Source organism: Scomber scombrus, chromosome 5 (genome assembly GCF_963691925.1).
Source record: "Scomber scombrus chromosome 5, fScoSco1.1, whole genome shotgun sequence".
In the NCBI taxonomy this organism is placed as follows: Eukaryota; Metazoa; Chordata; class Actinopteri; order Scombriformes; family Scombridae; genus Scomber; species Scomber scombrus.
Window position 1 is genome coordinate 29,575,479 of NC_084974.1, and position 15,127 is coordinate 29,590,605.

At 36.8% G+C, this 15,127-nt stretch overlaps 1 protein-coding gene and 5 non-coding genes across 6 annotated transcripts; all 6 read right to left on the reverse strand.

Moving 5' to 3' along the window:
• Window positions 1–3,088: 3,088 nt before the first annotated feature.
• Window positions 3,089–11,690, reverse strand: rps3 (ribosomal protein S3). Its single transcript, XM_062418659.1, has 7 exons — window positions 11,631–11,690; window positions 9,592–9,722; window positions 8,052–8,145; window positions 7,308–7,402; window positions 6,057–6,244; window positions 4,670–4,873; window positions 3,089–3,163 (listed from the first exon to the last, which is right to left on the reverse strand). Exons 1-6 carry the CDS (start codon window positions 11,658–11,660, stop codon window positions 4,674–4,676), a joined length of 738 nt encoding a protein of 245 aa, XP_062274643.1. The 5' UTR covers window positions 11,661–11,690; the 3' UTR covers window positions 3,089–3,163; window positions 4,670–4,673.
• Window positions 3,905–4,054, reverse strand: LOC133981175 (small nucleolar RNA SNORD15). The gene has a single exon (XR_009925242.1). It is a non-coding gene; the product is annotated as a small nucleolar RNA SNORD15 (small nucleolar RNA).
• LOC133981178 (small nucleolar RNA SNORD15) lies at window positions 5,762–5,907 on the reverse strand. The gene has a single exon (XR_009925244.1). It is a non-coding gene; the product is annotated as a small nucleolar RNA SNORD15 (small nucleolar RNA).
• LOC133981179 (small nucleolar RNA SNORD15) lies at window positions 6,425–6,574 on the reverse strand. Its single transcript, XR_009925245.1, has one exon. It is a non-coding gene; the product is annotated as a small nucleolar RNA SNORD15 (small nucleolar RNA).
• Window positions 7,597–7,742, reverse strand: LOC133981176 (small nucleolar RNA SNORD15). Its single transcript, XR_009925243.1, has one exon. It is a non-coding gene; the product is annotated as a small nucleolar RNA SNORD15 (small nucleolar RNA).
• On the reverse strand, window positions 8,811–8,960 carry LOC133981180 (small nucleolar RNA SNORD15). Its single transcript, XR_009925246.1, has one exon. It is a non-coding gene; the product is annotated as a small nucleolar RNA SNORD15 (small nucleolar RNA).
• Window positions 11,691–15,127: the final 3,437 nt, after the last annotated feature.

The window sequence follows — 15,127 nt, forward strand, 5'->3', positions numbered from 1 at the left end:
TTCAAAGGAAGACTCAGATCTCTCCTTTGCTCGAGGACTTGAATTTTCTCTTTCTGCTTGTGTACTTTCATATACAGTTCCGTGCATTTAGTCTCGCGTCTGGTTTTGTCTGCTGTCAGCTCTAGTCTTTGTTGTTCAAGTTTTTCTTTACATTCATTATATACTATGTCAAATTTAGAGTATACATGTTGAGTCTCTTCCTCCCTCTCAGTGTACCTGTTCTGCAGTTTTTCCACCTCGGCCTGCAGTTTTTCCACCTCAGCCTGCAGGTTTTCATTCTCCACCTGCATTTTTTCCAAACTTGATTGATGTTGCTTTTCAAGCATCTTATTCTTTTCATCATGAAGATCCTGTGTTTTGGAAAGTTCTGCTTTTATATTGGATATTTGTTCCACGTCTTTCTTTTTCTGTTCTCTTATTTTTTTAATTTCTTGCTCGAAACGTCTTTCCATAGAATCCAATTGATTCCTGTGTTTTATATCTTTTTGCTCGTGTTTACATTTTTCCTTCTTGGCCTGGACATCGATCTGTTTTTTGGATGCCTCCAACTCTTGCCTCAAATTTTCATTTTCTTTTTTGTGAGCCTTCAATTTATCCTGTAAATACAAGTTTTTAGCCTCAAGAGACTCCGTTTTTAAAATTCGGGAAGTTGTGTCTTGCTCCCAGATGTTCCTGTCCAGCACGTGTTTTTTTAGCTCCTGTTCTATAGCCCACATGAGGAATTCGACCTTTTCACTTTGTTTCAGGTTCTTTAAACCATCCATTATTGACACCATTCCTTCATGCACTTTTTTACTCTCTTTTTTCTCCATTGTATTCTCCATTGCACTGATCAGTTCAAAATACTAAATAAGATATTGGGCTACTGGGAAATACCTTGTAATCAGATATTAGGATACGAGGAAATACCTTGTAATCAGATATTGGGATACGAGGAAAAAGCGTTTAACAATAGATAAGGAACCTATGTGAGGACATTTCTTTGATCCTGCGGTGTTACGCTTTGATGTTACATCATCACTGTGACATCACCACATTCTGTGACATTATCACTGTGACATCACCACATTCTGTGACATTATCACTATGACACCCCCACATTCTGTGACATCACCACATTCTGTGACATTATCACTGTGACACCCCCACATTCTGTGACATCACCACATTCTGTGACATTATCATTGTGACATCAACACATTCTGTGACATCATCACAATTCATTTTTATGATTCACCTGTGTGTGTGTGTGTGTGTGTGTGTGTGTGTGTGTGTGTGTGTGTGTGTGTGTGTGTGTGTGTGTGTGTGTGTGTGTGTGTGTGTGTGTGTGTGTGTGTGTGTGTCTCAGCCGCAGGTGTTACAGGTGTTGTGCCATAAAAATAACTTTTTTTAATCGGTAGGACTTTTATCTCTCATTTTGTTTTAATGTCTTTTTTAACCTATGCTTGTTTTGTTTCTTCTAATAAGGACTTTAACTGCATTTTATGTTATGTTATTATTAATACTAGGTTATAAGGGTATTTTTGCCCTCTGATTTCTGAAACTAGTTATTTCTTAAAAGCTGCTGCTGTGTTATTGCCTCTTGCCAGTTTCAACCCACTGATACTGGTAACATATTGTTGTGAGGTCACAGTATACAGCGGTCATTTCACAATAGCTTACTGTAAATATGATACAGTAACTTGCTGTGAAAGTAATGCAATTAGAAGCCAGTAATTTACTGTAAATGTGTGTGCGTCATCATCTAGGACCCAGCTTAATCATCAAACTATCCCAGCTAAAATGTACTCAAGACCATTCTGACTAGCTAATAAATGACGATGACTAGCTTTGACCAGCTTAACCAGTAGTGTCCAAAACCCCTCTAAAGCAGCTAACCAAACCAGCTTAGACCAGCAAGGTTTTTATATTCAGCACTTTTTAAAAATGGCACTGTGTTTGAGCCATTGCAATGTGATCTTGTTCTGGTCTATAATCTGAATTACAAATTAAAAATCCATCTAATCTAATAGGCTATGAATGAGAAATATAATCAGTCGTTACCACAGCAACAACTGGGAGCAGAGCTGTATAATAAGCAGTTTTTTATATTACATTTCATTTTCATTTTTGAAACTATAACCGTTACATTACTCAATATTTACTTGGGAGATTTTTTATCCTTGTTGAGTATTTATCTGTCCTGTTGTCAGACCGAATAACCCGCTGCTTGAAATAGGCTATTCTACTCAACATTTCCCAACACAGCAACCCGAAAGTGTTTTTGATATCTCAATAAAAAGATGAGTAAAAGTTAAGACCATTGGCCTTGATTATTTCACCTTCAATTGTGAGAAATGTGTAGTAAGGGGAGCAGTTTATAACACATCCATATACTGATGTGATTATTTTCCTTCAGCTGTTAGAAGTGAGGCTCTATCTGTGGTTACAACATGCTGCTACTGAGAGATATGTCTTTGTGTACCCCAAAAGGAAGTCAAAAGACCACAACCTGTGTGTTTGTGGACTATGGTGGCTCCTCGTGCGTCACATCAAAGAATTAATGAACCCTACCTTAAAAGTGTAGACTCATTCATCCTTCTGTATACAGCAGGATGAATTAGTCAGGTCCTTCATATACACCCCCATGCATTTTGAAGTATTTCTCAGTGTAAGCATACTTATCACAGTATCATCCACTGTGCTCAGTAACAGCAGAATCTCATCATGTCTCAACCCAAGCATGAAGTTCTCATGTCGTTATAACGTGATACTGATGCTTTTTTCTGGCGTAGCATCAATATGCTTGCGTACATTTCCTTACTGTCAATTTAATTTATATCTTCTAAATCTTATCTATATCTCTATATCTATCATACTCTAAATACTTCTATGAATGTATAGCTCTACCGTGATTTGTGATTAAACCTGAAGGATGACCTGTGTTTGCAAAGTGAAAAATGTTTAAATGTGTAAAAACTGCAGCACTTGGAGTCACATTTGAGCTTTTTCTGTTGCATTTATAATGTATGACTGCAAGCTTATTTTGGTTCCCTAACTTCTCCAGGTTTTCAGGAAAGTCTGAATAAAGTGAGCACAACATGAGAAGTGTATTTTCCAGATTTTATTGTTTTGTACACAAAGAACTCAGGGTCTCGCTTCCATCTGGTGAAACGATGAAAACCTGTAAGACAGAAAAAGAGAATTCATTAAAATTCAGCTTTAAAACATGGAGTTTTGTGCTGGTACAGATTTTAGTAACTGTGGGATTTATTAATTTTGGGCTTTGAAAACAATACAATCAATTAATGGTTTTAGCCAAAGCCAAAAATGTTGACTACAACAGCTTTAAGGACAGTAAACCATTTTTTTGAATAGGCCTAAAAAGTTGTGACTGATTGAACTTTTTTTTTTAATATTGTCTATTTTGGATTTTTCTATCAAGTTTAAATTCAAGATCAAACTGATTCCACATGCAAGTATCAGCTTTCAGATTTTCAGGAATCATAGTTAGACTTTTGAGGTAAAACTGTTGCAGTTGTTGCCACAATTTTCAATATTGGAGTTTCAACAATTAGTCAATTAAAAGAAATTTAATCTGCAACTATTTTGAAAATTAAAAAAATTGTGTATAATTTCAATTTATACATTTTCTGCTGTCTTTAGTTTTTAAAACAGTAAATTGAATATCTTCAGGTTGTGGACATTTTGGGAAACAGTGATCAATATTCTTTTAAATTTTACAGACTGAACATTTCCACCTTATTCAGTCTATAAAAGATTTTTCAAAATCAAGTAAATCTTAATGAGGCAGATATTAATTTCAAGCTTTAGTTTTGGGTAAAATTTAGCTTCAACATTTGATCACTGCTTTGTTAGCGTTTTAAATCTCAAACAGGTGACGGCGTGCGTGAAATGCTTCAATCCTTCTCAGACAAATGCCTCAATTGTCTTCAACCGAAAGGACTCACTGATCTGAGGAACCGGAGCAGAACCACAGAACGTGACTCTGAACCGGCAACCAGCAGAACCAGACTGAGTCCTGTTCCGACTCGTCATCGTATCATCACCGAAGGGATAAAACTCAAAACACGTCACCCTGAGAGTAAACGTCTGTCTTCACTTCTGTGCTCCTCGTTGCTTTATTTCCGTTTGTAAAACATATTGTAACATTAAGTGCTGCATAAATAAAGTTTATTACAGATGCCAGAGTCTGTTGTCATCATTTCTGGTTTTAAAGAGATACAAATACATTTCCTCCTCATATTGCTCTGTAAATCAAATCCTCCTTTGATTGCCTACTTAATGCATTAATTTCAAATTAAGCAGACATAAATTAGTAATTTAAGGTTTAGCACCAGTTACATATATTTGATCCTTTTTAATGTATATGTACATGTTTTTATTATTTATAGGAATTTATGATGAGATTCCCAGTTTCAGTATACTGTTTAAAGTTAAACTGTAAAACTATTTTCATTTTAATTAGTTTAGCACTAATTACATCACTATCCAGGCCTCTGTACTCCACTCATTTAAAAATCACAACCATCATGACAAAAACAGTATAAGCTTCAGTTTCTGTGCATTTAAAAACAGCTAAAACAGTAAATTAAACTGCATGGAAGCAGCTGAGGTAGGTATTTGTTTCAGGAGTATTGCAGAAATTAGACCTGCAGTAGTGTCTCACCCTCTTATGCGGTGGGTACAGGTGCTCCCTGGGGCATGACGGGCGCCTCTGGCTTGGCACCCTTCTGCTCAGACACGGGTGTGGTGGGCAGGACCTCGTCCTTGGGCTCCACAATGCTGACGTGGTCGGGCAGGGGCTTCTTGGGGCCGATCTTACCGCTGGGGTCCCAGGGCAGCATGATCTTCACCTTGATGCCGAGCACACCTGAGGATGAGAAACCAAAGTATGAGATGTTTTAGCTCCAGCTGAAACCAAAGCTTTGAAGCCTCATTAGCTGATCAATTAACCCTCCTTTTGTCCTCCTGTGTCAGAATTTACCTGCTTTGCTTTGACTGTAAAGCATTTGTAAAAATTATAACCCAATTCTGTGTTAGACCTTTAGGCCAACTTCATTCCAACTTATTACAGGTTGTACATTTATTTTAGAAAATGATGGTCAATAAGCCTCAAATATATGAAACTAAAGCTCATTTTTGAGTGAATACCTGCTGTACTCAACAGGAGGGTTTAATTCAAAAATTAATTCAGTAACTATTTTGATAACTGATTCAGTGTTTGTTAGTTTTTTTTAACAAAAATCCTCAAATTCTCTCATTCAGGCTTTTTAATTGTGATTTTTTCTTCTTTCCCCTTTTTTCCTGCATATAGAAGATTAATTTCTAAACATGTAAAAGGTACAGTATGTAGAATTTTGTGGCATCTAGAGGAACGGATTTGGCAGAAACGGAGAATAATTTTCACAAGTATGTTTTAATTAGTGTATAATCACCTGAAACTAGAATAAGCCTTTTATATCTACATAGGGAGAGGGTCCCTTCCATATTTCTACAGTGGCCCAGAACAGACAAACGAAACACTGGCTTTTCTCGTTTTTTGGTGACCGTACGTTCCCTTGGAAGGGGAGGGTGAGGAAGGGGCATTTAAGTGTACGACCGCACCTCTATATGCCAGTAAACCCTACAAAACTGCACCTTTAAATTCTGGACTTTCATTGGGGGGGAAATGCATATTAGGGCTCTACAAACATTATCAATGGCATCTTTCCACCATTTACTCAAAGTCAGAAGTTGCAGCTCCTAAACTCGCTTTGACCCTTCTCAGACAAATGCCTCTGTGTCTTCACTTGGAAAAGACTCCCTGATCTGAGGAACCGGAGCAGAACCACAGAACGTGACTCTGAACCGGCGACCCCCAGAACCAGAGTCCTCTTCTGTCTCGTCATCGTATCATCACTGAAGGGAGGGTACCAAGGTGTTTGTGGACTGCCAACTATCATGAATGTTGGTTTCAGCACCAATAAACAGACCATCATAGAGGGACAGGTGTGAAAACAAGCAGTAAACCTTTAAAAAGGTCAGACTGAGTAATAACCAGCTGCTGGACTCACCCTGCCTTAGCAGGACGTGGCGGACAGCTGTGTCGACGTAGTAGTTGACGGGGTCTCCGCTGTGGATCATCAGGCCGTCCACGAACTTCATGGACTTGGCCCTCTGACCCCTCAGCTTACCGGACACGACGACCTCGCAGCCCTTGGCGCCGCTCTCCATGATGAACCTCAGAACACCATAGCAAGCCCTGAAAGACGGGAGGCAAGAATAGACTTAATATACAAGTAATAAAAGCTGGTTTATAGTATATAGTCACTGTTACTATATAGTTTAGCATTAATTGTACTTTAACAATTAGTTTTATAGCAAACAGAAGCACAGTGGTTTGGTAGCTTTGCTTAAGGACCAACTATGAACTCGCTTTGACCCTTCTCAGACAAATGCCTCGATTGTCTTCAACCGAAAAGACTCCCTGATCTGAGGAACCAGAGCAGAACCACAGAACGTGACTCTAAACCAGCGACCAGCAGAACCAGACTGAGTCCTGTTCCGACTCGTCATCGTATCATCACCGAAGGGAGAAACTCATTTTTTTCTCATTTCTATTTGCTTAATTATAATTAACTCACTTCAGAAGAAACACCTCACTTTGTTTATAAAGGCAACATTTTATAAGATATTTGATCCTTTTTCTTTATTCAAGTTTTATACATACATGCATTTAGTGGGAATTTGCAATTAATAAATTACCAGTGAAATTCACTTTAGTTTCACTGCACTCAGGTTATTTTACAAATTAAAAGTTTATAGTTGACCTGTGAAATATCACAGCCTTGTTCGTTAAATGTTTGATAACCACATTGCATGTATAAAAGATCATCAACCCGTTTATTGATATTTGATTTTTTTTTAACTCCCTAATCTAATATCGGCCACAAAAATCTAGTATCGGTCGAGCCCTATCAGGAACCAATTCATATTAAATACATCCCATTCAATATTATGAGAATAAAAACAGCAGCAGCAGCCTGAGCTGACCAGTCAGTCCTTCCTGTCTCCACTTAAGGGGCTTTTTCACCATTATCTGACATTTCACAACTGGGAGATAAACCGATACTGAAACATAACTGCTACTATATTGTATTTGATGTTTGTAGATATTTGTAATCGTCTTCTGTACTGCTTTCATGATCCGATAAAGCTCATTTGAATTTGTTAATTAGTGTCAAAATGCTGCACATCATCCTGAGATATAGAGAAGAAGCTGGAGTGAGAGGCTTGCATGTTACTATTAAAAAATGTGAGCTTACCTACGCACAGCCAGACCTCCCAGCAGCTTGTAACGCAGAGACTCAGCCTGAGCGATGGCGCACAGACCACGAGTGGCAACTTTCTCAGCATACAGCTAAAAGAGAGGAGAGACGATTCAGTCAAACATGATGCCAGGAGTGAGAGTCAGGAGTACTGTAATGTTTGCTTTAGACTGAATTTAATACACATACATAAATTCGCTCAAAAACTGACTACTGTCGACTATGTTTAATCTTATTCATGTCTTGTTTCTGGAGATAAAAAGTACACTCCCAAAATCACTTTGACCCTTCTCAGACAAATGCCTCTGTGTCTTCACTTGGAAAGGACTTCTTGATCTGAGGAACCAGAGCAAAACCACAGAACGTGACTCTGAACCGGCGACCCCCAGAACCAGAGTCCTATTCTGTCTCGTCATCGTATCATCACCGAAGGGAGGGTAACAAAGTGTTTGCTGTGCAGGTGTCCACTAATGTTTAAATAACTTTATTAAAGCCCAATTTCAATCTTCTGTTTAAATATGACAGGTGTTACTAGTTTTTTGACTTTATTGATTCTTTCAGCCATTTTGCTTAGATTTAAAAGTAAAAAGTGAAATTAATTACCAATTTCAACACCAGGAATGAGATTGTCTGCATCCAAGCAACATAAAAAAGCTTAAAAACCTTGCTATTACCATTTTAAATCTAACATTAAACATTTGAGTGAGCATAATATCTTCATCTCCATCTGGGGTTTCTTACCTCCACGCTGCCCTCGGGGAAGCCGAACCTCTTCTGGACCACAGCGGTCAGCTCTCTGATGCGACGGCCCTTCTCTCCCAGAACATTCTGGGTCCTAAAAGACAGAAAAGACGTCTGTTAGGAAAAAAACCCTCAACATTATGCTCATTAAATTCAGTCCTGTGGCAGTACTGATTATTATACAGCCAGGCCATGAGCTGGATATATTAACAGTCTTAAATGCATCACAGTGAAGATTAAAATCTCACAGATGGAGTGATGCCTCAGATCCATGAATTTGAGGGCTTAAAAAAATGCTGTGGCGCCTATATCAACCCACACATGCTGTTCAGAGTCAAATTTGACATTTAACATCGGAGAGAAGTAAAAACACCCTCAATGCCTTTCTTCTTTTAGCCTCAAATTTGATGACCTGTCCTAATATCACCCAGAAGACTGTTTCAACTTCTTAAATGTGAATATTTTCTGGTGTCTTTAGTTTTTAAAACGGTAAACTGAGTATCTTCAGGTTGTGGACATTTTGGGAAACAGTGATCAATATTCTTTTAGATTTTACAGACTGAGAACATTTCCACCTTATTCAGTCTATAAAAGATTTTTCAAAATCAAGTAAATCTTAATGAGGCAGATATTAATTTCAAGTTTTAGTTTTGGGTAAAATTTAGCTTCAACATTTCATCACTGCTTTGTTAGTGTTTTAAATCGACAGTCATTTATTTAAATTTCAAACAGGTGACGGCGTGCGTGAAATGCTTCAATCCTTCTCAGACAAATGCCTCGATTGTCTTCAACCGAAAGGACTCACTGATCTGAGGAACCGGAGCAGAATCACAGAACGTGACCCTGAACCGGCAACCAGCAGAACCAGACTGAGTCCTGTTCCGACTCGTCATCGTATCATCACCGAAGGGATAAAACTCAAAACACGTCACCCTGAGAGTAAACCTCTCTTCACTTCTGTGCTCCTCGTCACAAGGGTTTGTGGTTTGATGGTGGTATGAGGTTATATAGTGTGGTTGTGAAATCATAGAAACTTAAAGAATAAACTCTGCTCTCTGAAAGTCTTGTTAAGGATGTATCACTCATTTATCTGTGAGTGATGAAGTGATTATGAGGAAATACTGTGACGGGTCATAATATGAACAGTATGTGAAGGTTAACCGTTCAAAAATATTCCTCACATGTCAAGTAACCTATCAGGAATTTGGGCTCACTTGTAAGGCTGACTGGATGACACCAAGTTAACCAATTAAAAAGGCAAAAGTTGAGTCTGGTTTAACTTTTACGTTGGGCTATCCTGTTTTTTTTCCATGCTGCTGGACTGACTTCATTGAAATGATGAGGACTGTTATCAGCCCAATATCAGCCCATCTTTAGGGTTCCGACCCCGGGGTACGTCCCCGACAGGTCATTCATACACTTTTCCCACTAATTTACCATCATGTGTCTGCTGTCAGGATCTTGTAAACATCTATTTCTTATCTATTTGTGCATACACATCTCAAAAAAAGAGAAAGAAAGGGAAATAAGTAACCCTCACCTTGTGGCCAGGATGATGATCTCAGTCCTGGTTGGAGTCACACGCACCTCCACGCCGGAGTAACCATCCTCGGCAAGCTCACGAGTCAGGAACTCGTTCAGCTCGGCCTTGAAGATACCGTCTGAGACGAACTGCGGAGAGATGAAGAAGAACAGTCAGCTTCAGTATGATTTTTTAAACAACATGAGGAAATATTAGCCTGTGATCATTTGGATAAGAAAATGAGTTAAAAAGTTTTAATTTTGAGCTGATGCAGACTTATAAACTAAAGATCCACCGCAGGTTCGCAGTAACGGCAGAAATGTAAGTTATTGTGATATGGAATTTTAAATTAATGCTGCCTTTAAAACTAGGAAAAGACAACTCTTAATGATAACATACATATTACAATATCCAAATACATATTCTTATGTCAGGATACCGCTATAACATACACCTCATATATCCTCATTGTAATAAATCTTCCTGTTCATACTGATCACTACAAAGACTGACACAATGCAAAAGAAACTATAATGCATTTAGAAGTGTATCTTTAGCTTATATAAGTTGAAGCTTCAGCACAACTTTAGCCGTGGTGGAAGTACAGTAACAAAAAAACACTCGTCTCATTTGGATGCTGAAGCTTCATCTCAGCTGATGCAGATTGTAAAGAAAAACTAAATATGCTTCACGGACGATGAAAACAAGCCGAAATGTAATTCATTGCAATGAGCTGTGTCCTTAAGGGTGTATTCAAATGCACAGATTGAAGCCCTCTATTGAAATGATAATGCAGTCACTATTTAGCTGATTATACATGTCAAATTATTAGTTCTGTCTTAAAAAAGTAAAAGTCTAGTGCTTATTGACACTAAAACAGGTTATCCTCACTAATAAATCCTCCTGACCATTACGAAAGACTGACCCACTACTAGTTTCCCACAAAAAATACATTTAGAGGTGCATTTTCTAGCTTATATAAAAATTGAGCAGTATGAGTAACAAAAAGATGGACTTTGCCACTAAAAACACTAACATCTAATTACTTCTACTTACAACAAGCATTGCTACTATTTGCACCTTTTCATATTGCACTTTATTGCTCTTATAGATTATCAATGTTGTATTTATGTCTTAAATTAGTTTTCATTGTCTTAAATGTTCTTATGGCCCAGGGAGTGCTATCTAAATGTCGTTATATATTGTCTGACCCTCAATATAATGACAATAACGCTACTAAACTTGATTTGACTCCATTTGGATGCTAAAGCTTTTTTAAATTTAGCTTCAGATAAAAACTTTACAGCAGGCTGTAACTTTGCTTTTAGGTCTCTTAACACTTATACGTTTTGAATATTAACTTAATTTACATGAAACGAGGAGTTACAAGTAATATTTCACACTGTATAATCTGAATTAACTTCAGCAGTATGAGTAGAGTAACTAAAATATGGACGTTGGCACTAAAAACACTTATTTCTACTTGATTTGACTCAATTTGGATGCTAAGCTATTTATTAGCTTCAGATAGAAACTTTTAAGTACATTTTCTCACAGGAGGAGGACTGTGTTTTTTTTTAGCCTCCCATCACTTAAACTGAAAGCACATTATGAAGGGAGGGATATATTAATTAACAGATTAATTGATTACAGCCAGAAAACCAGATGTTAGCACATTGGCTGCTTTAAGACACATTTAAAATCAACCGTGAAGCTTTTTTTTTAAGGTAAATTCATTTCCTATAACAAGCAAACACGACATTAGTAGGCTGTGACTTTGTTTTTAAGATCTCTAAACACTTTACACCGTGAATAATCTGATTTAACTTGTTTAATTACACGAAAACCTGCTTTGTAACATGTAAGAGCTCATGTCGGAGGATTCAGCCATGTTGCACCGCCGGTAGCATCTTAATCAATCCTACCGCTATCGGAAGATTATAACCTCCACAAACACCTCAGCGGACATTAATCGCTTTTATCCACAAGGACCGATTGTCATTTTATACATAAACTCGCTCCGTATGACTAAACAACGCAGATAAAACAGCGCTAACCTTCCTCTTCTTGGAGATTTGCACCGCCATCTTCGATAGGCCGCAGACAGGAAAGGACCATCAGAGGAAGCGGAAATGCTTTTATACCAGCGTGTGTGTCACTTCCGGTGAACTCCTGGCCGACTGGGATTTGTAGTTTTTCTTCTCTTAATGTGACACACGCGTTATTAGACGAGTTTATCGATCATCCGAGCAGAAAATTAGTGTTTTAAACAGCAGCAGATGGTTTTTAAAGGTTTTTAAAGTCTTTACTGTCAGTAAAGACTTAAGCGCCAACATGAACATTTTAAAATCCAGGTTAAAAACATTTCTCGTTTCCTGTGCTTATGATTGAGCTCTTTTAAAGCACTTTAAATTGTAATGTTTTATTTGCACCGTATGTCCTTTTAATGATTTTAAAGCAAATCATTATTTTATGCTGCAAACTTATATTCAATGCTCTATTCTAGTCTAGTTTATTTTATTTTTCTCTCTTTCTATTTTTCTGTACTTTGTTTTTATTTTTATTATTAGTGGGGTTTTTTGTTTTAAATTGTATGTTTTAATGTTTCCAATTTTTAATATTATTATATTTTTTTGCATAGATAAATATAATACACTGTTTGCTCTCTGACAGCTTCATTAAGGATTAATAAAACATTCATTAATAACTGATGGGGGAATTTATGAATGTGAATTGGTGTAGAGACTATTATGAGACAGAATATTATCAGTATGTAAGGGTTAATAAGAAACCTGTACAAATCATTATCAGTGTAATTATAACCATTGATCAGGAACATAAGTTCTGGTGCAGTTTGTACAAAGAGCAGTATGAAGTCTTTGCTGCACTCTGGTGGATTTAGAGAGGAACTACACCATAATACATGTCAGCTAAGACACGATAACACAGTAGGCCTAAGACATGGAGTTGATACCAAATGATAAAATAAAATACATTTATGTGTGTGTGTGTGTTTAGCTGACACACTTTTTTTTCAATGCAAATGTCCAAATTTGAACTGTGTTTATTAAAAATGCCAAAAATCACAAATATTTATATTCTATAAAATGTTATCCTGGACCATATACAGTGACTGTGAATGTCTTGTTTTTACATATATACATACATATATAATACGCTGTTTGCTCTCTAACAGCTTCATTTAGGATTAATCAAACATTCATTATGTATAGATACATGTGTAGAGACTATTATGAGTCAGAATATTATCAGTATGTAAGGGTTAATAATAAACCTGTACACATCATTATCAGTGTAATTATTACCATTGATCAGGAACATAAATTCTGGTGCAGTTTGTACAAAGAGTAGTATGAAGTCTTTGCTGCACTCTGGTGGATTTAGAGAGGAACTACACCATAATACATGTCAGCTAAGACACGATAACACAGTAGGCCTAAGACATGGAGTTGATACCACATGATAAAATAAAATACATCTATATGACCAAAACAAAATCAGTAAAATACAATATAAAATGAAAATACAAAATAATTACACTTCAGCTGTCACATTTAAATACAGTAAATACTACAAATCTTTATATATAGACTATGTATATATTTAAACACTAACAGCTCTTTTCACTCACTATCTTTAAACATTTGTTTTGCATAGCAACACCGAGACAAATCCCTTGTATGCACAAACCTACTTGGCAGTAAATCTGTTTTGGAAGAACAACAATAAGACATACTGAGAATTACTGTTTCGTGTGGCCCTGTAGGGGGCGGTGTTGCACCATGCTTGCTGCTTGGTCTCTCTCTCTGCCTCTCTCGGAGTATTTTTTTTTTTCCTCCCTCTATTTTTTCCTGTTCTGTTTTATCAGGAAGAAGCACTTGAGAGCAAGGCCGTAGCCAGGATTTTTCAAATACCGAGGTCAAAAATAAAACCACAATTGATGTGACTGCTCCGTTTATCCATGATGTATTTATACTGCTTTCTTGCTGTGCATTTCTCAGTCATGGTCATTCTTGTGGTCCAGTTCTTTCTTATCATTTCCAATTGTGCAACTTAAATCAACTCCTATTTCAGTATTCTACAACTTCCATGGTTGCATATTTAAAAATTATAACTGCAATATATTATTTTCTTTGTTTGTTCTTAAAATGTGGAATGGAGCACGGCCTGCTGGGAGAAAAGGGCCCAATGAATGAACAGTTTGCAAAATCGGGTCAAGTCCAATTCACAAATGTAGACAACATATTTCTGGCGATTTCAAGGCTTCACTCCACCGCTGGCTATAGCCGGATACTTTCGTTTTGACATGGCAGCGGTATCTTCAAGTACGTGTCACGTGACGGTCCGTTGATGCAAGGATAATTGTCTCGTCGGCTATTTTCACCTCACAATGAAACAAAACTTCAAGAAAAAAATACCGAGGACATGACCTCGGTGTCCTCAATGGTAGCTACGGCCATGCTTGAGAGCTATTAATAATTATCTGTGAGAGTATTTGGGGAAGAGTGGGAGGAATCAATAGTCTCTCTGTTGCCACTGCCCGAAACCCAACCAGGGGAACTTTTCTTGTTTTCTCCAGCATGTTTTTGAACGCTGGGTTTAGTTTGATATTTTAGTTTGTGATGGAGATTACAGGTAGTCTAGTTTTCGGTTTTTGTTTGGTCGAATTAATCTTTTATTTATTTTTAGCTGAGATCTCCACTCCCTTTTTGTTTGGTACTTTGTTTTGAGTTTTTTATTGTTGTTATAAAATATATATATATATATATATATATATATATATATATATATATATATATATATATATATATATAATAACTAGACTACGCTCACTGTCATGCAAAACTGAAAGACTGAGTAATTCATTTGTCCCCAGGGCCGTACAACTCTACAATCTGGCAATAAAAGCCACAGCCTGGACTAAATTCACTAAATTCACTTTAAATTGTATATTGCACTAGATTTTTTATTTTATTTCTATTTTATTTTTATTTTTGCACTTAATCACACAGCCTCAACCTCAGACCTGCTGTTTTTCTTATTTACTTTTTAGTATATTGTATTTTGTATTTAATTTTTAGTATATTGTTCTTTGATGTCTTGTGTATTAAGCTGCTGGACCCTAAATTTCCCCAAGGGGATCAATAAAGTTTCTATCTATCTATCTATCTATCTATCTATCTATCTATCTATCTATCTATCTATCTATCTATCTATCTATCTATCTATCTATCTATCTATCTATCTATCTAAAAATAAAACTTTTGTTAAATTTGAATTCTGATGCGTGAACGTCCTTTAAATTCATTGTAGTTGAGCCTGTGCAATAGAGGGACCATAACAAAAGAAGTAAGACAGTTTTAGAAAAATGTCTTAAATATATTTAATCTCAATAAGACCTGGATACACCAAAGCATTAAGGTTAAAAATCCAATAAGTCTCTTTCTGAAGTAAATTATTAAGATGATCACCACCTCTGATAAGCTGCACCACAAACTTAACACTTTGAAAAGGTCATCTTTGCTGTTATAAT

Excerpts from the sequence above, each read along its gene's own strand:
- rps3 (XM_062418659.1), bottom strand. The coding sequence starts at position 11,660 with ATGGCGGTGCAAATCTCCAAGAAGAGGAAG. Across the intron at positions 8,146-9,591 it reads ATCATCATCCTGGCCACAAG|GACCCAGAATGTTCTGGGAG; the intron begins GTGAGGGTTACT and ends TCTGTCTTTTAG. Across the intron at positions 6,245-7,307 it reads GGAGGTCTGGCTGTGCGTAG|GGCTTGCTATGGTGTTCTGA; the intron begins GTAAGCTCACAT and ends CCCGTCTTTCAG.